The following is a 22,869-nucleotide window of genomic DNA, read 5'->3' on the forward strand; positions in this document are numbered from 1 at the left end:
TTCTTCTCTGAGGTTTCACATGAAAATTCTGAGACCTCCCTGGTGGCTCAGTGGTGAAGAATCTGCCTGCCCATTCAGGAAGAACGTGTTCGATCTCTGATCTGGGAAGATCCCACATGCCATGGAGCAACTAAGCCTGAGCACTGAAACCATTTTTTGAGGCTACCATTTTTTTATTCTACTCTCGAAAAATATTTCTAGCCCAATGGTTGTCAGCCAAAGGTGAGAATCAGAACCCCTCGGGGAACTTTCTAATACATTCCTGGCCCCTTCCAAGATTTTGATTCAGCAGATCCAGGATGAGTCACAAACACTTATTTTTAAAAGGTTCTTCGGGTCATTGTGATGCAAATACTCTTCTAAGAAACTTGATGGTTCAGTGGTGGTTTAATTGCTAAGTCATGTCCGACTCTTGCAAACCCATGGACTGTAGCCCGCCAGGCTCCTCTGTCCATGGGATTTTCCAGGCAAGAATACTGTGGAGTGGGTTGCATTTCCTTCTCCAGGGCAGCTTCCTGACCCAGGAATCGAACCCGGGTCTCCTGCATTGCAGGCAGATTCTTTACCGACTGAGGTATGACGGAAGCCGAAGAAATTTGACTTCCTCGTTAAAATTTTCTTGGGCCCATACATGCAATCCAATACTTAATTGGGTTCTGCTAAAAATAAAACAAAGCATTCTTATTTACACAAATACATTCACTTAAGACACTCTCAACATACACATAGCTTAGATATGAACCTATTTAATTTGTTCTTACATTACTTACAAAACTGGTAAGTTATGAGAAAAATCCTATTTTTATATATTCTGTGACTATGTAAGATAAGACGAGGTAAAAGAAAAAAAAGAAAAAAGCCTGTTTACCATCTGCTTTTCAATCACTTCAAAACCACAACTTTTAAGATATTCATGCAGGTTTACCAAAAGGGACAGCAAGTCTTTCTGTATTCAAGTAAAAGTTTGACTGACTCATGAAAGAATAATTTAACATTTCCTGCACAAATGAATGCAATTATTTGATGGCAACTTTTATTTTTAATGTGTCTAAAAGGCAACAAGATGCAGTAAAGACATCTGGATGCTGCCAAGTCATAAAGTAACACAGGATCACGCATGAAGATTGGCTGCCTAAAAGCTATTATGAAAATAGAACCATAAAAGAATTCTTATGAGAGCCCATGAATCAAGATTCCAGACAGAAGGAATTGCCACACAGAATGATTTTCAGAGCAAATCACAATAAGCCAGTTTTCAAAGAGAGGTGTGGTGTGATAGATGGCAAATTGAAGAAATGACTTTTGCAGTAAAATGTTAATTCCTGCTTTCTCCTTCTGATTGATTTCTACATAAGCAATATATCCCATAACTATTTGACTTTGCCAACAAAGGTCCGTCTAGTCAAAGCTATGGTTTTTCCAGGAGTCAGGTATGGATGTATGAGTTGGACTATAAAGAAAGCTGAGTGCCAAAGAACTGATGCTTCTGAACTGTGGTGTTGGAGAAGATTCTTGGACTGCAAGATCAAACCAGTCAATCCTAAAGGAAATCAGTCCTGAATATTCTTTGGAAGGACCGATAGCGAAGCTGAAACTCCAATACTTCAGCCACCTGATGTGAAGAACTGACTCATTTGAAAAGACCCTGATGCTGGGAAAGATTGAAGGCAGGAGAAGGGGACGACAGAGGACGAGATGGTTGGATGGTATTAGACTCCATGGACAGGAGCTTGAGTAAACTCCAGGAGTTGGTGACAGGCAGGGAAACGGAAGCCTGGCATGCTGCAGTCCATGGGGTCACAAAGAATCAGACACGACTGAGCAACTGAACTGATTAAACTTCATGAGCAAAGCTATACTTGGGGAATGAAAATTAAAATAATAACCAGGGAAAGAAGAAGGAAAGGGAAGGAGATAAAGGCACTGTTTAAACACAGTCTATTCAATATTTGAAACTACATACCACTGGAGACTAGATGTATTTGGAAATTTGACCAAAACACTGTTCAAGATGCAGCCCAAAAGAGCAAGAAATATGAAGGATTCCTAAGAATCTGAACTCAAAACTCCATCACTTAGACCCAAAATAGCAATGCCATACAGAAGTTGCTTTATCTGTCAAGTGTCGTCTATGTCAGAGACACTGAAAGAGAAAGCTGCTTGTTGGCCATCGTCCCTCCTAAATAATGAAATAGCATGGTATAAATTTATTGCCATCAAAAGATGATGAACTTTGGGATGAAAAAGCAAGCATAATAACTAAGACAGTGGTCAGCAACCTTTTCCTGTAAAGACCAGACAGTAAATAATTAGCCTTTGCAGGCATTATGGTTCTCTGCCACGTGAAAATGAACTAGCTTGGCTGTGTGCCAGTAACATTTCATTTACAGGCACTGAAATCTGAATTCCATGTAACTTTCACATTTCATGCAACATTCCTTTTTCTTTTGATTCTTTTTCCCAATCATTTAAAAATATAAAACTATCCTTAGCTCTTGAGTTGTCTAGAAACAAGCAGGCAGCTGTTTGCCAACCCCTGGTCTAAGAAGCCCCAGATAATAAGCTTCTCTCTCCAGACTAGAGGTTCACACCTCTTCCTCCCACCCTTTTTACTCCACGTAAAATGAATTATTCACTATATACAGCGTACTTGGTACATTTCTAGTGTGTATCATCTGCTGTTCCCTCCTTCTCTGTCTGCCATTTCTCTTATGGGAATCTTTTGGGGCGGGGGGGGGGGTGTGGGGCGAGAGAGAGAGAGAGAGAGAGAGAGTGAGTGTGTGTGTGTGTGTGTGTGTGTGTGTGTGTACTATAGCCTGTAGCCCTCCAGGCTCCTCTGCCCATGGAATTTTCCAAGCAAGAGTACTAGATGGCTGGATGGAGTGGGGTGTCATTTCCTACTCCACGGGATCTTCCCAACCGAAGGATCGAACCTGTTTATCTTGTGTCTCGTGAATTGGCAGGTTGATTCTTTAACCACTAGCACCACCTGGGAAACCCATCTTCTTTATGAGTGATTCCATAATAAGACTTATTATAAGACTTCTTTATATTGAGAGAGAGTTACCTTCAAACAGGAAGTTTCAGGCACATCTTTAAACTGCATTTTAAAAGATGCAAAGTTGATACTATTAAAATTAAGTAAAAGTTGCTACTATTGAAACTAGCAAAAAGCTCCAGTGAAAGACCAAGATTATATGTGTACTCAGGGGCAGACATCAGAGAAGGCAATGGCACCCCACTCCAGTACTCTTGCCTGAAAAATCCCATGGACAGAGAAGTCTGGTGGGCTACAATCCATGGGGTCACTGAGGGTCGGACAGGACTGAGCTACTTCACTTTCACGCATTGGAGAAGGAAATGGTAACCCACTTCAGTGTTCTTGCCTGGAGAATCCCAGGGATGGGAGAGCCTGGTGGGCTGTCGTCTACGGGGTCACACAGAGTCGTACACGACTGAAGTGACTTAGCAATAGCAGCCGGGGAAAACACACTATGTAAATTCTAAGCCATGTCTGCCCACCACCCATTCCCTTTCTGCTAGAACAAACAGGCATTCTCCAAACTCAAAGAGCAATAAGCACCCTGTGTTGGATTACATCATCACATCTTGGTAGCTGCCTACCTCACCAAGTAAGTAGGGTTGCTGTAAATTATTCATAAATGTAAAGCATCTAGAACAGTGATGGACACAGAGCAATCACTGCATTAGCATTTGCTGTTACTACTGTACTATTATTAGTGCCATTATTTCCTGCTAGATTATCAGCAAATCAAATGGAAAGTAAAGACTACATATTTTTCTTCTGTTTTTCCCCAGGACACCTAGGCCTATGTCTTTGGCAGCATTAGTTTATAATATTCATCTTCTGAATTAAAAATCATTAACTACCATAAACAGTGGAGTCTTATCAGTTTCTCCCTGCCACTGTTAGCTTCCTTAACAGTAAAACCTTAGTTAAAACAGCATTAAATTCATTTAATAAAATCTCTGCCCTGAATTTTTTTTCTTCTTTTTATAGCTTGGTTTCTGGTCTACAGCCAAACGCGCTCTCATGAAACTCAATGGCCTTCTTTTAGGGCTTGTACTTCTGGTCAGTCCTGTTGTTGATGTTTCAGGAACTGATCCAAGTTACATCCTTCTGGAAATTCTTCAATCTGTTCCTGTAACCATCACATGGTACCACCAGGGCTGTTCTGTGTGTCAGTGTACACGTGTGTTCCTGTCTATATATTTAGTGTCTTATGTTTAATACGGATTTTGTACAGAAGCACGGAGACCGTTCATCATCCTTAAAAGCATTTCTATCTCTGGCACGTTCAGCTGTCCTTTGGATCAAAGCATTAGACTCTGTTGCTTTCAATATCCTCCCTACTTCTTGATCAAATCAATATAAATCATTTTTACTAAGTAAATGGGCTTCAATAACTGTACCAATGGAAAAAGAACCCACAATCATAACCTGCCCTTGATGATTATCTGACTGTAAATTAATCGACTACTCAGGAACTTAGCTTGGAAAAGCTTTCTCAGCAAAGAACAATTTTGTACATTTAAACAGTTTACAAGTTCTAAGTTTTTCCCTTTTCCAAAAGCAAAACATGCCATTATTATGCACAACTACACTGAAGCCTTCCTTTCTCCCTTCCCTGAATGGTGCCCTCAGGTTGACCAAATGCAGACAAACGTTTCCTTACTCCTGACTGTTGGGGGCCAGAGTGAGGCACTCTGCCAGTGGCAAAGGTCATGAGGAAGGAGGCTCAACATACGCAAAGGTGGGATCGGGCCTCAGGAGTCCCCCTGGAAATCCTCGAGCATCTACCCCCATAACCAGAGCCTGCCTACTTTACTACTTTGTGCTCTCATCTACACCTCTGACTTTATGGGGGGCTGTCCCCCACCACCTCTTTCAGAGAAGGAGTTAACTTAGAGCTCCAGTTAATAAAAACTCCTGTGCGTGACAAGAGTGTTTTAACCTACAAACTCCTCTGAAGGTTCTCTGGCCTGCTTGACAGGCTCGTCCGGCCACATGTGATTGCTCACAGCCTCCCAACCGTGAGAGGCACGAGATGCTTTAAACCCTCTAAAAACAGGTTCTTTAGAGAAGTTAGAAAACTATTAGTATAAGTATAGTGGGCTGATTAGAAATTGTATTGATGAAGGATTTTTCATTTGTTGAGCCAATGTTTGTTGCTAAGTCTCCACATCCCCTGCCCTTACACACATTAATGAATATATAGAAGAAATAAGTGTGAACCTTTGATATTAATCACGTTAGACCTCAGGCTAAGTAAATTCTTTCCTTAACTAAAACCCACTACACCCTCACCCTATAGGAATGTAACTTTATTTGGGTGGCGTCTGTTTTGAGAATAATCACCCCTGGAGAAATAAGTGTCCTGGTTGACTGACCGCTGTCACAAGGAGAGGGTCATAAATTGTCAGCAGGCCCCCTGGCCAGAAGATGATGTAACACCCCTAAGACCTCTGTATACATTTGTATGAAGCACCTGACTTTGATAAAAGTCAGGACTGCTGACCCCACGTGACTTTTGCATAACATCTCAGTGTATAAAAGTAGACCATGGAAAATAAAGAATTGGGATCAGTTTCTCCAAATACTGGTCTCCCCATGTCGCGCTCTCTCTCATTCTGGCTGAGTCTCCATCTGGAGCGCAGAACCCGCCATGCTTACTAATTATGCCTGGGCTTCTAAGATCCGACCAGGGAGGCCTCAGTGTCTCCTCTCCTTCGGGAGAACGGAAGGACGCCTGCAGCCTACGTAAGTGGCGCAAACTTCTTGTCTTGAAGTTTTATTGGTCTCCCGCATAAACCAAGCTACTCAGCCTCTTTTCTCCACTGAATTTTCCTGCTGAGCTATCCTCATTCTATTACTCTTTACATCTCTAATTAATATCTAATTGAAGCTATTGTATCCTGATCCTCGCCGACACCGTCCCCGCTTCGAACTCCCTGGATCAGCCGGGGCTGGACCCTGGTACCTGATCTCCCTTTTCTTAGAACCAACCTTCAGCAGGAGTCTTGCTCCAAGTTATAAAACTACCTGCTATAATGAAAACACGAGAAAACATACATTTCCTTTGTGTAAAACAAATACAGTGCAATCTAACTCACCCCATTCCACACACACATATTCCAGCCCTTAAAAATTCAAGTCTTTGTAATCTTGCTTCCCTAACTACAATATTCTTGAAGTCTGCCTTATATGTTTAACTTTGTCCAGTGACATTTATGCTTTGACAGTTGCAAGTGACTTATCACTACACACAGCTTTTGTCTTAAAATGTCTGTGAACTATAAAACCTATATCCAGATTTGTGCACTAAGTTGTTTTCCATAGAGAAGGCATCAAGGGAAAGGTGTGTTCCAAACTATTATATATAAAAATAAATATATTTAACTAATAAATAACAAATAATTATATTTAACTTATATGCAGAGTACATCATGTGAAATACCGGGCTGGATGAAGCACATGTTGGAATCAAGATTGCTGGGAGAAATATCAACAACCTCAAATATGCAGATGACACAGCTTTAATGGCAGAAAAGTAAAGAGGAACTAAAGAGACTCATGATGAAGGTGAAAAGGGAGAGTGAAAAAGCTGCCTTAAAACTCAACACTCAAAAAATGAAGATCATGGCATATAGCCCTATCACTCCATGGCAAACAGATGAGGAAAATGTGGAAACAGGGTCAGATTTCATTTTCTTGGACTCCACAATCAATGCAGATGGTGACTGCAGCCACGAAATTAAAGGAAGCCTGCTCCTTGGAAGAAAAGCTATGACAAACCTAGACAGTGTATTAAAAAGCAGAGATATCACTTTGCTGACAAAGGTCTGTATAGTCAAAGCTATGGTTTTTCCAGGAGTCATGTACAGATGTGAGAGTTGGAACATAAAGAAGGCTGAGCACCAAAGAACTGACACTTTTGAACTGTGGTGCTGGAGAAGACTCTTGAGAGTCCCTTGGACAGCGAGGAGATCAAATGAGTCAATCTTAAAGGAAATAAACCCTGAATAGTAATTGGAAGAACCGATGCTGAGGCTGAAGCTCCAATTCTTCGGCCACCTGATATGAACAGTCAACTCACTGGAAAAGATCCTGATGCTGGGAAAGATTGAGGGCGAGAGGAAAAGGGAACGAGAGGATGAGATGGTTGGATGGCATCCCTGACTCAAGGTACATGAGTCTGAGCAAACTCTGGGAGATAGTAAAGGACAAAGAAGCCTGGTGTGCTGCAGTTCATTGGGTCGCAAAGAATCAGACACGACTTGGCGATTGAACAACAATATATATATATATGTTCAGTCTCCAAGTCGTGTCTGACTCTTCGCGACCTCATGGACTGTAGCCTGCCAGGCTCCTCTGTCCATGGGATTTTCCAGGCAAGAATACTTGAGTGGGTTGCCTTTTCCTGTTCCAGGGGATCTTCCCAATCCAGGGATGGAAGCCACATCTCGTGTCTCCTGTGTTGGCAGGCTCATTCTTTACTATGTCACTGTTGATGCCTTCATAGATGTTCAGGGGTTAAGGGGGAGAAAAAGAAGAGCTCTGAAAGTTTTTCCAGCTCTGTGGGTGTCCTCTACAAAGTACTGAGCCTTTCCTATCTCACTGTGCTAGATTTTGAGATCTATGATAGAAGCCAAGTGTAAAATCTTACATTTGTCCAGCAGGTAATAATTGTCTGAGACAGGTAAGAGAGATTCACTGCCTGCTGAATGAAGGGAAAAAAAATTAAGAACAAATTATTTGAAACGTAGCAAAATGTGCTTAGTCATTCAGTCTTGTCCAACTCTTTGCCACCTTTTGTACTACAGCCCACCAGGCTCCTCTCTCCATGGGATATTTTTTAGGCAAGAATACTGGAGTAGTACTAAAGAAAGCTGAGTGCCGAAGAATTGATGCTTTTGAACTGTGGTGTTGGAGAAAACTCTTGAGAGTCCCTTGGACTTCAAGGAGATCCAACCAGTCCATCCTAAAGGAAATCAGTCCTGAATATTCTTTGGAAGGACTGATGCTGAAGCTGAAACTCCAATGCTTTGGCCACCTGATGCGAATAACTGACTCATTTGAAAACACCCTGATGCTAGGAAAGATTGAAGGCAGGAGGAAAAGGGGACGACAGAGGATAAGATGGTTGGATGGCATCATCAACTCAATGGACGTTAGCTTGAGTAAACTCCAGGAATTGGTGATAGACAGGGAAGCCTGGTGTGCTGCAGTCCATGGGGTTGCAAAGACTGAGTGACTGAACTGAGCTGAAGTAGGTAGCCATTCCCTTGTATCTTCTGCATCTCCTGCATTGCAGGCAAATTCTTCACCTGCTGAGCCATTGAGGAAGCCCCTTATAGCAAAATACATAAAGCAAATACAGAATAAGCAGTAAAAAATAATGGGTGGGTCTATGTCCATTTTATATTTTTATGAGGGTCATTATTTTAACTTTCAAAAAACTCCATATGTTAACAGCTAATTCTCTTGCGCTTGATTCAGTCATATTTTATAAGATGATTTACACTACCTAAAAAATATCTAGTGCTTACAGGTAAACTGGGACCCTCAGAACGCTATTATGAATAGTTTCAGGAATGTTTAAGCCTAAGACATTAAATCGTGTCAAGATATTAGGAATAAGTATACATATATCAAGAATTATTATTTTTATTATCTAGGTTCACAAGTGCCCTCTGACCTCCATGAGTACTTACATTAACATTTTAACCTAGATTTAAAGATCACTGAATATTTTTTAAACAGCAACTCAAGCAGGTATACCTAACACATCTCTGTTTTGTAAAAATTTTTTTAAAAAACTTTGACTATCAACTAAATGTGTTTACATTTCAAATTGCTAATTGCACTGTCTAAAAAGAGGTAGTACCACAAATTGCTGAATATATTCCCCAAGAACAATGCATATTTATGCAGTCCTTAGCCTGTGCAGGGTATAGTTCTAAGAGTGAATTTAGGTAGGCTGTTTGAATTTTATAAGCAGAAGTTAGGAAATAAGCCTTGCAAAAATGACTGTATTTCTGCCCAACATCAAAAACCTGATTCACAGTATAGCTCAGATTGATTCCCTGCTTGCTGATGTCCATATTTCCCAGCATGCACTACTGACTGGACCACAAACTTCAGTGAAAGGATCTCCATCACTTTCAGGGAAGCTAAACCCAGAATATGGCCCAAACACAGTTTATGTTTCTCAGGGGATCTTTATGAAATAATGGCAACTACTAAACTATCTTGCTCCACACAATTACTTTGTGAGTCATGCTGACAGTGGAGAGGAGATTACAGTGGCTGTCGGCTGACCTGAGAGCCACCCTTATTTTTGCCATTTCATGTAAATGTAACCTGAAGGTTTTTTAGTTTCTCTGGAGAAGAACTGGGACCCAAGATCTTTCATCTTCTTCCACAGTATCTACAGTATTTTTTTTTTTTTTTAAATAACGCCGCCGGGCAGGAAGGAGAAGAGGATCCCGGCGCCGAAGCGGCCACGCTCGCTGGGTGCCGCCATGCCACCCGCGCAGTGCCTGCCGGGCCAGCGGGGCCTCCACACCGGCATCCAGGCCGGCCTCCGGGCCAGCGCGCGCGCCGCCGCCAGGGCGCGGCCGCAGGAGCCGGGCGCGCGCGCCGCGGGCGCGGAGCTGGGCCCGGGGCTTTTTTTTTTTTTTTTTGCTGTAGTCCATGGCATGTGAGATCTTAGTTCCCTGACGAAGATTGAAACTGTACCCCCTGCATTGGAAGAGTGAAGTGTTAACCAGTGAAGAGGTCCATACAATATTTTATAGCGTCTCTGCTTCCATATGCTTCACCTCCTCACTCCTTGAATCTGAGCCACCCAGTCCTGCTTCAATCAATATGATGCAGTGGAAGTGATGTACTGTCAATTATGGAAATCAGCTTCAGGAGAACTTTCAGCTTTTATTCCTGCCATTCACGGAACAAACCCAGATTAGCTACTGGCTGACAGGAGGCATGCTTCCATCCCTTCTTATCATCCCGGCAGATAGACAGCCACCTCTACAGAGGAGCCCACGTAAGACCACCAAAAACCCACCATGCTGAACCCCACCAAATCCTGACCCATGAAATGACAACCTAAAAAACACTGTTTTAAAGCACTAGCTTTGGGGTGACTTGTTGGGTAGCAGCTGAAACAACCACAAAAAGGAAGAGAATAAGAGTGGGTGACTTCAATTTTTGACTTCTGATGGCCAAATATAAAGGGAAAATGAAAAAAAAATAGACTAAACCAAATAAACTAATGGCAGAGAGGTCAGATTTATACATGGAAATTTCCATATTCTTCAGTTCAGTTCAGTCGCTCAGTCGTGTCTGACTCTTTGCGACACCATGGACTGCAGCACGCCAGGCCTCCCTGTCCATCATCAACTCCCAGAGCTTCCTCAAACTCATGTCCATTGAGTCAGCAATGCCATCCAACCATCTCATCCTCTGTCGTCCCTGTCTCTTCCTGTCTTCAATCTTTCCCAGTATCAGGGCCTTTTCAAATGACTCAGTTCTTCCCATCAAGTAGCCAAAGTATTGGAGTTTCAGCTTCAACATCAGTCCTTCCAGTGAATATTCAGGACTGATTTCCTTTAGGATGGACTGGTTGCATCTCCTTGTTGTCAAAGGGACTCTCAAGAGTCTTCTCTAACATCACAGTTCAAAAGCATCAATTCCTCAGTGCTCAGCGTTCTTTCAGAGAAGGCAATGGCACCCCACTCCAGTACTCTTGCCTGGAAAATCCCATGGATGGAGGAGCCTGGTAGGCTGCAGTCCATGGGGTCGCTAAGAGTCAGACACGACTGAGCGACTTCACTTTCACTTTTCACTTTCATGCATTGGAGAAGGAAATGGCAACCCACTCCAGTGTTCTTGCCTGGAGAATCCCAGGGACGGGGGAGCCTGGTGGCTGCCATCTATGGGGTCACACAGAGTCGGACATGACTGAAGTGACTTAGCATAGCATAGCATAGCATAGCAGCTTTCTTTATAGTCCAACTCTCACATCCATACATGATTCTATTCTAATCATTGCCTTATGGATTATGCCCTGTCTTTACCATATAACACAGATTCCAGGATCCAACAATACCTCCCTCTATTGATAATATATGCAAATCCTTTTATTGATCTAAATAGGAGTTTTTATTTCCTTTCTTGATCAGTCATTTTTAAATTCTCTTAAAATACCTTAATCCCAGAAGACTACAAAAAATGCTTTTTCAGAATCCTTCTCTGCCCTGTTAACTGAAGTCTGTCAGGTTGGCCAAGTAATAACTAAAAAATTATTTTCCTCATTTTATACCCATACTTCATGGTGTTCCCAACTGTCCCCTTCATTTTAATTGCCATGCATATGCTATGACTCCCAAACCTAACTGTGTACTCTAGACTTCTTTGAGATAAAACCCTTCTTCATGACATTCTAGAAACAGTTATCTAGATGTCACAGTAACAAAAATGTTAAGATTACATTTTAATCACCTCCACATTCCCATTCTGAAGGTGCAACACATTTTTCATCTAGTTGCCCATACTAGAATCATTAGTTTTATTCTTAAATTCTCTCTCCAACTTTCCTTACATAATCACTAAATCCTCTCTTATCTATTTCTTAGATATCTTTTCCTTGGAATCCTACCCATTGAAACTAATCTAGGGAACAACAACCAGGGGAAAAGAAGGAAAATTGTACCTTATCTGTGACTTGTCCTAAGCAAAAAAAGAAAAAACATAAAAGGCTCACTGGAAAATGTCTTTGACATACACATATTCTGAAAAGATTATTCTGATAACTGCCAAAATAAAAGAAAACAGAAAATACTCCTAAGGAACAGTCTTAGTCCCTTAGTCTATCCTGTGCTGACATTCACATTACTATCAACTTTCTTCAAAGACAGTTGATTTCTTATTTTTTAAGACCTTAAATTCATCTCTAATCTTGACTATTCAAAAACAAGTACATTTATACCTTAATAAGCAGGTAACAGTCTCTATGCACACAGCCATGTTCATAAAGATTAAAATGATGTTAGGATCGACTTCTGATACACAGCAACAATGGGTTGAACAAATTGGAAAATATTAATCTGAAAATCAGACATTCACTAAATTAGTTACTGTATTAATCTTATAACATCCAGCCTTCAAAACTAAAACCCGAAATGTATGTTTTTCACAGTCAAAGGGCACGAAGATCTTTGCTCCATTTTGAGAAACGTGCATCCACAGCAGCAGGCTTAATTAAATAACATCTTTGAAAGAAAAAAAACTGTAATGAAAAGAAGAAAAATAAATTGGAAATGCTGCTGGTTTCATTTTTCTCCAACACACATCAGCAGCATTTATCAGATATTGAAATACACACTTGACTCTGAGCATTAGCCCCTCATTACTGCAAGCAGCAGACAAGGACACGTTTCAATAACAAGACAGCAACCCAGAGCTCAGAAGTCTGTGCAGCTGAGCAAGTCAACAGGACGTAGCAGATTCTAACTCTTCCTCCCCCACAGGGAATGGAGGCTAGCCATGGTGTCAGTGCCTCCCAGTAATGCTCTGTTATTTGATGGTTCTGACTTCACTCAGCCTTTTTGAGGGTATGAATATGAGGAGATTATGAACACAGAACAGTAGAATGGGCCTGAGGAACCTTAAATACGTTATTTGACAGTACAATATGTGCCTCCATAGAAGCCATCCCTAGGCCACAAACTGGATGTGTGCTTATCCTTCATAGGAAATGCATTTTGAAAATGCTCATTTTTTACTGTACTGTAACTCTACATAGTAATCTATTTTATAGAAGCAAAACCCATATGTAATCCCAGCTGAGATTTTACACTGAAAACTGAAGTATATTAGAGGTAAGATTGCCACACTCAAAGGAAAAATGAAAGACTAAAGTTCCTACATTGTAAATTATGATGGAGAAATGTAAACAGAAAGAATTCTAGGTGGAAAGAAAGACGGTTTTCACTCAACATGGGATAATACTTATGTTCACACTTTGTGGACGTTGAAGCCCTAGGTAACTGGTTATAAAGGTTATCATCAAATCATTCATAAATGGCCACAGAAGTAGACTCTACTTTGCTTTAACTATTTAACACTATGGTTCTGTTATTATCTAAAATATATTTAAAATATATAATCATGTCTAAATGTATGGAAAGGATCACTGAATTCTAAAAAAAATAATTATCTGGTAATACCCATACAAATCTTTAGCCTTGTAGTTTCTGCATATTTGATCACACTAATAAGCATTTTCTGTATCAGACATTAGAGCAGTAATAGCATAACTGAAGGTGCTGGTGGTCTACTCACATCTGCCTCTCATGACCCCTTAGATTGTAGCCCCTCCAGACTCCTCTGTCCATGGGATTTCCCAGGAAAGAATACTGGACTGGGTTGCCACTTCCTTCTCTAGAGGGTCTTCCCAACTCCAGGATCAAAAGCAGGTCTCTTGCAGGTTCTTTACCGACTGAGCCACCAGGGAATCCCATACAACTGAAGGTAGTCTTTCATAATTCTGTACTTCTTTTTCTAACTAACGTATGCTTTAGAAAAAGACTGTTTTTCTTTCTCCCTGCTCCTAAATTTACCCGTATGCAAAGTACAGTATACATAGATGTTTCAAAATAGGATAATAACTTGCCCATACTAGATGAACCTCATTGGAACCATGATGGTGCACTGTTTATGAAAAAAGCAGTGGACTAAAGTTTTATTATACTATAGAGCAGAAAGAAAAACGGTTCAGATGATTATCAAGCATGGTTCCCAGGTACAAAATAACCTAATTCCAATAGAAATGACTCTATCTAAGTGGACATAAGAACACTATTATCCAAATGTGAAGTAGTATTTTAAGACACACAATAATCAGAACAAACATGTCTTGAACAAAGTGCTCACTAACATCCTAGCAGTGCCTGGTTGTAAATGTTTTCCTAAAGTTAGGAGAGCCTGGAAAACTTTTCAACAAATGATTCATTTTTTATGGACTGCCTGCAGCATTCTCTTGTTTATCTCTGAAGATCTTAACATATTCTGAGAACAATGGAAGAAAGCTTTGCCTTCTTTCAGAATTTCTTGGTTTTAGTCAGAATGCTCTTATGACTCAGATTCAGAAATCCATTCTAAATTTCACAAATGATTCTACTATTATCTGGTCAGGAAAAGAACAGTGAATTTATGGGACTCAGACGTTTTCTCAGACTCTGATCACTCTGAGGGGTCTCTGGAAATGTTTTACCTAGAACAGAATATACGCCCCCATTTTACTGAAACCTTGGTAAGCAGAACTGAAAGTCAAAATCCTGTTCTTGAGGACCATGAACAATTGCTGTTTCTTGACAGAGAGAATCATCATATCTTAAGAAGAGACTTACTTCATTCTGAGAAAACCACTCCAAAGAGAGAGACTTAAGTTTAAAAAAAAAAAAAAAAAAACATAAAATATGCTTCTGAAATTGAGAACCAAAATAGTGTTGGTTTCATGATGGAAAAGAATCAACCCACAACATGGGAGACCTGGGTTCAATCCCTGGGTTGGGAAGATCCCCTAGAGAAGGGAAAGGCTACCCACTCCAGTATTCTGGCCTGGAGAATTCCATGGACTGTACAGACCATGGAGTTGCAAAGAGTAGGACACTTTCATGATGGAAAAATCACTTGGATTTGGGAGTAAAGACTGCCTTTGTGAGCTCACACTGCCCACAGTTTATAAAACTTTTTAAAATAATAAAAAATAACACAGAAGGTTTAAGGATACAGACAAAAAGGATGGATATTCCACATGCAGCCCCTAGAGGGTTAAATCCATGTGGTTGGATTGAAGACAAGAGTTCATACACCTGTTCTCATGAACTATAATGAAGCTACTGATTTGAAACTTACTTTTGTAGTTATTAGTAAAAGCTCTCCTGAATTCTAATACTTTATCAATGCATTCTTTTAGAATTTTCTAAATCTATTATTTTATCAATGATTATTTTACTACTTCCTTTCAATTTGTTGTACCACTCTGTCTTAACAGTTAAGTACTATTTTATACTATATAAAGTATTTATACTATATAAAGTATATACGATTTTATACTATATAAGGTATAAAATACTTGATAGTAAAGTAGCTTCTTTACAAACTAGCTAGAATAATAAAATGGTGTTGAGTTTTGAATAGCAATTTCTAAAAAATAATTTAACTAAAAAGGTCAGATTTAAACATTAAAAAGCTAGAATTCAGACTGTGAGCTCAGAAACAATAAAAAATAGTTTCAGAGTGAAGCAGTGATAACCAACCTCAGGGGAATGCCAAAGACAATAGAAACAAAAAAACTTAAACACCAGATCTATTATGGATCAAGAAAGGACAAGAGACTAGAAAAACTTCAAGGATTTAAATTTAATGAGAATTAAAAAATAAAAAAAGTGTGCTATTTGACAGGCCAGGAAAAGTGGTAATATTTTTAATAAATGTTTAAATAAACACCATTACAATTCAGTGCTTTGAAAAGAAGAGAAATGCTCAATGAATTAGAATAACTTTCCCAATAATAAGAGTTCAAGAGAAATTAGAAAATATAACTTTCTACTCCATAGTATATTTTATAAGAGCTAAAAGTAAAATACCTTTTATTATATATTATTTGTAAGCCATTCTTGTTTGCAAAGCACCGTACATATATAACAGGGTCCTTGCAAAGGAGGCATAAAGACACCCTTTCACATACACTACACTTCATCTGGTACAAACACCCCCTTCCACACTGTACTCCAGGAAATCTGCCCTACTTTTGCTCTCTGAGCTTAACACGCTCATATGATAGCCTCTGTCTCATATGATAACTTCTGCACAGGTGGTTACCTCCACAGGAAAGTCCCCCTTTCCCTGTTAACCTGCAGAATAACACTACTGATCCACTGTGCAGCTTCTTCCTTAGGTCATGTTCAAATCTTTGAGTGACTAGCAGGGACTGACTAGCTGGCTGGCAGATGGGGCCGGGGCTCGCTTGGGCACTTCTACAGGACCTTGGCTATTTACCCAAATCATTGTGACCATAGCTAACATCTTACCCGCACCCCCCCCCCAAAAAAAACCCACAGTATTACATTTTTACTAGACCAGTGCCCAACAGTGGAAAGCATGTGTGCGCTTACACCCTTCCTTGGACTAGAAAGACAAATTGTTGTACAGAAAATTTTACAACCTCTGTTTACCTATTTAGCTTAAAGAAGGAAGAATGGGAGTGATTTTCCAGTCTTGAAAGATGAGGAAGAGTAAGTGTGCAGGGGTGGCTGAGCACAGGAGAGTCCAACAGCAGAAGGAAATATTCGAAGACCCTGAAAAAAATTGACGTTGCCTCTAGGAATTAAGTGGCTTAGTGTCCACTCCAGACCACTGCCTAAAACTAGGAGTAGTGGGACATGCATCTAGCAAACACAAGTCCAAATAATTCTAGGGGGTCCAAAAGTAGCTCTCTGATGTCCAAATAAGCAGTCAGATTATGAGCTTTATTTGAGGTTTTGAGAAAGGAGAAGGCCTGGATTAATGCAAACTAACGCTGAGCTACAGTGCTAAGTGCAGTCACTTGCACATAAAAAGTGAATTGCACTTTTGAATAAATAACTGCTCAAAATGAAAAAAGAATTATGACTTCATAGTTTTTCATCTAAAAACTAGATTAATATAAATACCATAAGCAATTTTGTCAAGTGAAACAAGTTTGCTGATCACCAAGCTTGACGTGCAAAGTAAATACACCATTCCCACTGTTTTTAATTAACTCTTAGAGGAGTCATGTTTTACGTTTGTTTATTTCAGTATTGGTAAGAAGTCTGTGTTGGGTTGGTTAGGCATTAGAATGCATTAGCAGACAGTGAAAATTATAATTTTTAAAAAGGATCTGTGGGTGGAGGGAGCTTTGGAAATAAAAATTAAGTTGATGTATACCAGGTAATTACCTTGATTATCTATTATTTATGCAGAACTGTGTGGAGAGGGAGGGTAGGAGGAAAGTGTGAAGCAACACTGTTGCTATTTAGCCACTAAGTCTTGTTCAACTCTTTTACAACCCCAGACTTTATTTTTTGGGGTTCCAAAATCACTGCAGATGGTGACTGCAGCCATGAAATAAAAAGACTCTTACTCCTTGGAAGAAAAGTTATGACCAACCTAGACAGCATATTAAAAAGCAGAGACATTACTTTGCCAAAAAAGGTCCACCTAGTCAAGGCTATGGTTTTTCCAGTAGTCATGTATGGATGTGAGAGTTGGACTGTGAAGAAAGCTGAGCGCCAAAGAATTGATGCTTTTGAACTGTGGTGTCACTTTCACTTTTCACTTTCATGCACTGGAGAAGGAAATGGCAACCCACTCCAGTGTTCTTGCCTGGAGAATCCCAGGGAAGGGGGCGCCTGGTGGGCTGCCATCTCTGGGGTCGCACCGAGTCGGACATGACTGAAGCGACTTAGCAGCAGCAGCAGCAGCAGCAGCAGCAGCTGGAGAAGACTCTTGAGAGTCCCTTGGACTGCAAGGAGATCCAACCAGCCCATCCTAAAGGAAATCAGTCCTGAATGTTCATTGGAAGGACTGATGTTAAAGCTGAAACTCCAATACTTTGGCCACCTGACACGAAGAGCTGACTCATTTAAAAAGACCCCTATGCTGGGAAAGACTGAAGGTGAGAGGAGTAGGGTACGACAAAGGATGAGATGGTTAGATGGCATCACTGACTCAATGGACATGAGTTTGGGTAAACTCCAAGAGTTGATGATGGACAGGGAGGCCTGGCGTGCTGCAGTCCATGGGGTCACACAGAGTCAGGCATGACTGACCGACTGAAGACTGCCAGGCTCCTCTGTCCAGGGGATTTCCCAGGCAAGAATAGTAGAGTGGGTTTCCATTTCCTTCTCCAGGGATCTTTCTTACCCAAGGATCAAACCTATGTCTCCTGCATTGGCAAGCTGAGTCACAAGCAAAGCCCCATGAAGCAACATTTGCTAACACTAAAGATCTTTAGCATGAAGAAAACTAAGAGATCATTATTGCCAATTACTTCTGTGTAGATATTACCTGCACATTATAAATACTATAGGTCTATTTAAATTTTACTTTTTTCATATACAAGGCTTCGGATACCCTGTCTTAATACACATACATTCTCTTATAACGAGTTAATAGTCATTAAAATGTCACGAAACTATACAGTTTAGTCTCATGTTATCTGTTATTGAAGACTATTTTGTTTTCTGAACATAATGGTTTTACCCCAATAAGTTGTGGAAAATACATCTTCTACATGAGGATGAAACATCAGATCAATCTTCCACATTAGTAAAGCAGAGTAAGCTTAACCAACCATCTCAAGTACTACACCATTACTCATTTCTTAGTCTACAGTAATGCTTCTATACACTGTTTTACTAGCCCCAATACAATACATAACATCATGTTAGCATTCTACACCTGAGTTCTCAAGGGATTTTTTTTTAAGAAGCTCTGCATTTAACCTAAATATGATTTTTTGACCCTTGATATCTAGATGACTGACCTGGTCCTACACTTTATGGAGTTCAAAATGAACAAGATTCTCTTTATTAAACATTAAATATTTTACTGGTTATCTATGCCACAATGGTAAAACTGTAAAATGTTCCACCATCATTATTTCTCAAGATTATCCTGTATGCTGAATGTGCTTAATTATCCAAAGACAATCACTGACATTATATTAGAAGACAAAGGAGGAGAAACATTAAAAAAAATTAGACTAATAAAAATTGTCTAATAAAAATTAGACAATATTCATATATTAGAAGTCATTGGAGAAAATAAAATTCATTTTTAGTTGTAATTTAAACTGAAAGTAACAATTTTTTAAAATTTTTATTTTTAAACTTTACAATATTGTATTAGTTTTGCCAAATATCGAAATGAATCTGCCACAGGTATACCCACGTTCCCCATCCTGAACCCTCCTCCCTCCTCCCTCCCCTACCCTCCCTCTGGGTCATCCCAGTGCACCAGCCCCAAGCATCCAGTACTGTGCATTGAACCTGGACTGGCGACTCGTTTCATACATGATATTATACATGTTTCAATGCTATTCTCCCAAATCTCCCCACCCACTCCCTCTCCCACAGAGTCCATAAGACTGACCTATACATCGGTGTCTCTTTTGCTGTCTCGTACACAGGGTTATTGTTACCATCTTTCTAAATTCCATATATATGTGTTAGTATACTGTATTGGTGTTTTTCTTTCTGGCTTACTTCACTCTGTATAATAGGTTCCAGTTTTATCCATCTCATTAGAACTGATTCAAATGTATTCTTTTTAATGGCTGAGTAATACTCCACTGTGTATATGTACCATAGCTTTCTTATCCATTCATCTGCTGATGGGCATCTAGGTTGCTTCCATGTCCTGGCTATTATAAACAGTGCTGCGATGAACATTGGGGTACACGTGTCTCTTTCCCTTCTGGTTTCCTCAGTGTGTATGCCCAGCAGTGGGATTGCTGGATCATAAGGCAGTTCTCCTTCCAGTTTTTTAAGGAATCTCCACACTGTTCTCCATAGTGGCTGTACTAGTTTGCATTCCCACCAACAGTGTAAGAGAGTTCCCTTTTCTCCACACCTTCTCCAGCATTTATTGCTTGTAGTAACATAATTTTGATTCCATATTTAGCATAAGAAATTATTGAAGCATTTAGCTAACTTCTTGCCTGGAGAATCCCAGGGACGGGGGAGCCTGGTGGGCTGCCGTCTGTAGGGTCGCACAGAGTCGGATACGACTGAAGTGACTTAGCAGCAGCAGCATATGATGAATTGATAAATACTTATCAATTACTGGGCATTTATTAGGTATAAAACATTACTCAGTTGACTGCATGGGTAGAAAGTCTTCTGTATCAAAAATTTAAAATCCATGAATCTAAATGCTTATAGAATTTGGAATGTTTTTGAGTCTTAACTTATTAGACAGAGGACAATGTCTTTTTTAATACCTTAGATAGCTCCAACAATACACTACGTTTTAGTCTACTATCTGACATCTCTGTGACATATGACTGCATTTGGACAGGAATTTTCATCGAGCCTCAAAATAGATCACAAAGTGCTATCATGAAACACATTTTGATTTGGCTACTTAATATTCTTATGAACCTAATAACATTGTAATTATAAAAATACTGGGATTTCTTTGGAGGGAATGATGCTGAAGCTGAAACTTCAGTACTTTGGCCACCTCATGCGAAGAGTTGACTCATTGGAAAAGACTCTAATGCTGGGAGGGATTGGGGGCAGGAGGACAAGGGGACGACAGAGGATGAGACGGCTGGATGGCATCACTGACTCGATGGACGTGAGTCTGAGTGAACTCCGGGAGTTGGTGATGGACACGGAGGCCAGGCGTGCTGCAATTTATGGGGTCGAAAACAGTTGGACACAACTGAGCAACTGAACTACTACTAATGCATATTATATATTGTAAAACAGTGAAGATCCAGAAACAGTTATGGTTAACATTTTAATGTTTTCCTGGAATCCTGTATTCTATAAAAATGAAATAAAATTGAAACAAAGAGTCTGTAAAATTTTGGATACTGCTTTTTACATAATATTTTATATAATCGTTTCTTGTATTAGCTAATATAGTAAGAAAATGTCACCACATCATTTTGATGATGCACAAGATTCTATAATTTGGAAATATCAAACATTATCTGTACGTTGTTTTGTTCCACATTTTATAATGATTCCATATGTTCATTGTACTTAAAACCTTCATGAGATGTTGAGAAAGCAAGTTAAGATGAAGCCCTTAAATTTACCCAAAATGAATCCTAGCAGATACTAACCACTATCTAGAACAGTAGTAATAATCATTCATGTTACTTTTATATAATTGTAAGTTATCAGTAAGTTTTACCTTGTAGTTTTTTTTTATTAATTTTATGCTTTAAGATTAAATGCATTCTTATACAGTTTTCTTACAGGTTATTTTTTTTTAAATTAATTTTCTAAAACTTCTAGAAATAATATTAAGAAATTGAGTATAAAATTTTTCTATTACTGAATCAAATATCTCATATGAAATACATGTATTTGTGTTTATTTCCTCAATGATTTATGCTATCTCAATATGATAGCATATCATATTGAATCATATCATATGAAATATATGCATGTATTCAATAAAACAATTCCAATATATATTTAAAACTTCTTGAATATGAGCAGATTGATTTCAGATGAGTCTTTGAAATCTTTGAACATGACTGCGTCCCAGTGCATTCCTTTCCTTTTAGACAACAAATAAAACATTTACCAACAGTTGGCCTATCCTAGTTATTAAAACTTTTTTACACAGATTGTCACCAGCTGAGTTAAAACAGCAGCTGTCCACTGGAAATAATTGCAGAAATGTTTTGCCTATTGGCCTGAAATCAAACATATGTTTTCCTATAACAACTAAAACATAACTTTCTTTGTTGATGTGTGTTAATTATTGAGAGATGTTAATTACACAGTTATACACCTGGATTGTCACACTAGCATAGAATCCCAGACTCTTGAGTGTAGGCATTTTCATACATGCTTTAATTTTTAGTGTTTCAGACATTTGAGAAAATATGACTATATTCTGGAACAATTCCTTTTGACTTATTTTTTTAAAGATTTGTCAAAGATCATGTCTATACAGAAAAGAGGGAGCTCATTTTACCCCATATCTAATCAGAGTTGGGAGTTAATTTGCAAATAGCCTTTATTTTGGATTATAATGATTTTTTAAAATCTCCTTTGCACTTATTTTTATGATAGGTTTCATGCATTTTCCATGCTCTGTATAAATTTTTCAAATAATTTAATTAGTATAAGTGTTAAAAAAGAATAGCTGACAATACAGCTGGTGGTTTAGTTGCTAAGTCGTGTCTGACTCTTGTGACCCCACAGACTATAGTCCGCCAGGCTCCTCTGTCCATGGGATTTTCCAGGCAAGAAATTGGAGTGGGTTGCCATTTCCCCCTCCAGGGTATTGGGGATCAAACCTACATCTCCTGTGTCTCCTACATCGTCTGGCAGATTCTTTAACCACTGAGCCACCTGGGAAGCCCCTTTGGCTGATTTTAGGGTTTCATTATTAGTCAACAAAGAAGAATATTCATCTCTTCAAGTAGGTCACTTTAAATAGCACATTGGCCAGTAAGTCCTACTGTTACAGAGCTACGGATAAGGACTGTGGGTTTACTCAGAGAATAGAACTGTTAGGCCTTAATTACAAATGTTACACATTTTTTTCTCTACAGTGCCAACACTTGTAACTAATTGAGTAGCTTTTTACCCCTAAACATAAAATAACAATGGTTCCAAACTCCCATTCAATGTGTCTACTACATTATTCCATCAAAGCAGACGTGGCTTTTCAGTAATTCTCTACGATATCATCCTCACAAGAAATAAAAATAAAGAAAATATTACCTTCTGTATGGTAATGATTCCTTCCTGTGTATCTTTGTCAACAGCAATCTTGAAAATCCCTAATCCATCACCATCCACAATTTTGTAATCCATTTCAGCATTAGCTCCTATATCTGCATCGGCAGCTTTAATTCTGGCCACAACAGAAGCCACTGGCAATGATTCTGGGACGTTATATTGGTACGACCCTGTGAAATTAAGAACAAGAAATGAACAAAACCTTACACCAAACTAACCAATAAAATTTAATTATCTGGCTATCTTGAACCCTCTTTGCTTAATTTGCCTTTATGTCTTTATAAAATAAGATGATAAGGAAATATGAGGCAAATGATA

The 22,869-nt window shown here is 39.3% G+C and overlaps 1 protein-coding gene across 1 annotated transcript in view; it reads right to left on the reverse strand.

Moving 5' to 3' along the window:
* CDH7 (cadherin 7) overlaps positions 1–22,869 on the reverse strand; it is a 147,934-nt gene that overhangs the window by 42,617 nt on the left and 82,448 nt on the right. The window contains exon 6 of the mRNA XM_027525970.1: positions 22,534–22,721. Coding sequence (XP_027381771.1) covers positions 22,534–22,721 — 188 coding nt within the window. The remainder of the gene's footprint in view (positions 1–22,533; positions 22,722–22,869) is intronic.

The sequence above is a fragment of the Bos indicus x Bos taurus genome, chromosome 24 (assembly GCF_003369695.1).
Source record: "Bos indicus x Bos taurus breed Angus x Brahman F1 hybrid chromosome 24, Bos_hybrid_MaternalHap_v2.0, whole genome shotgun sequence".
NCBI lineage: Eukaryota > Metazoa > Chordata > Mammalia > Artiodactyla > Bovidae > Bos > Bos indicus x Bos taurus.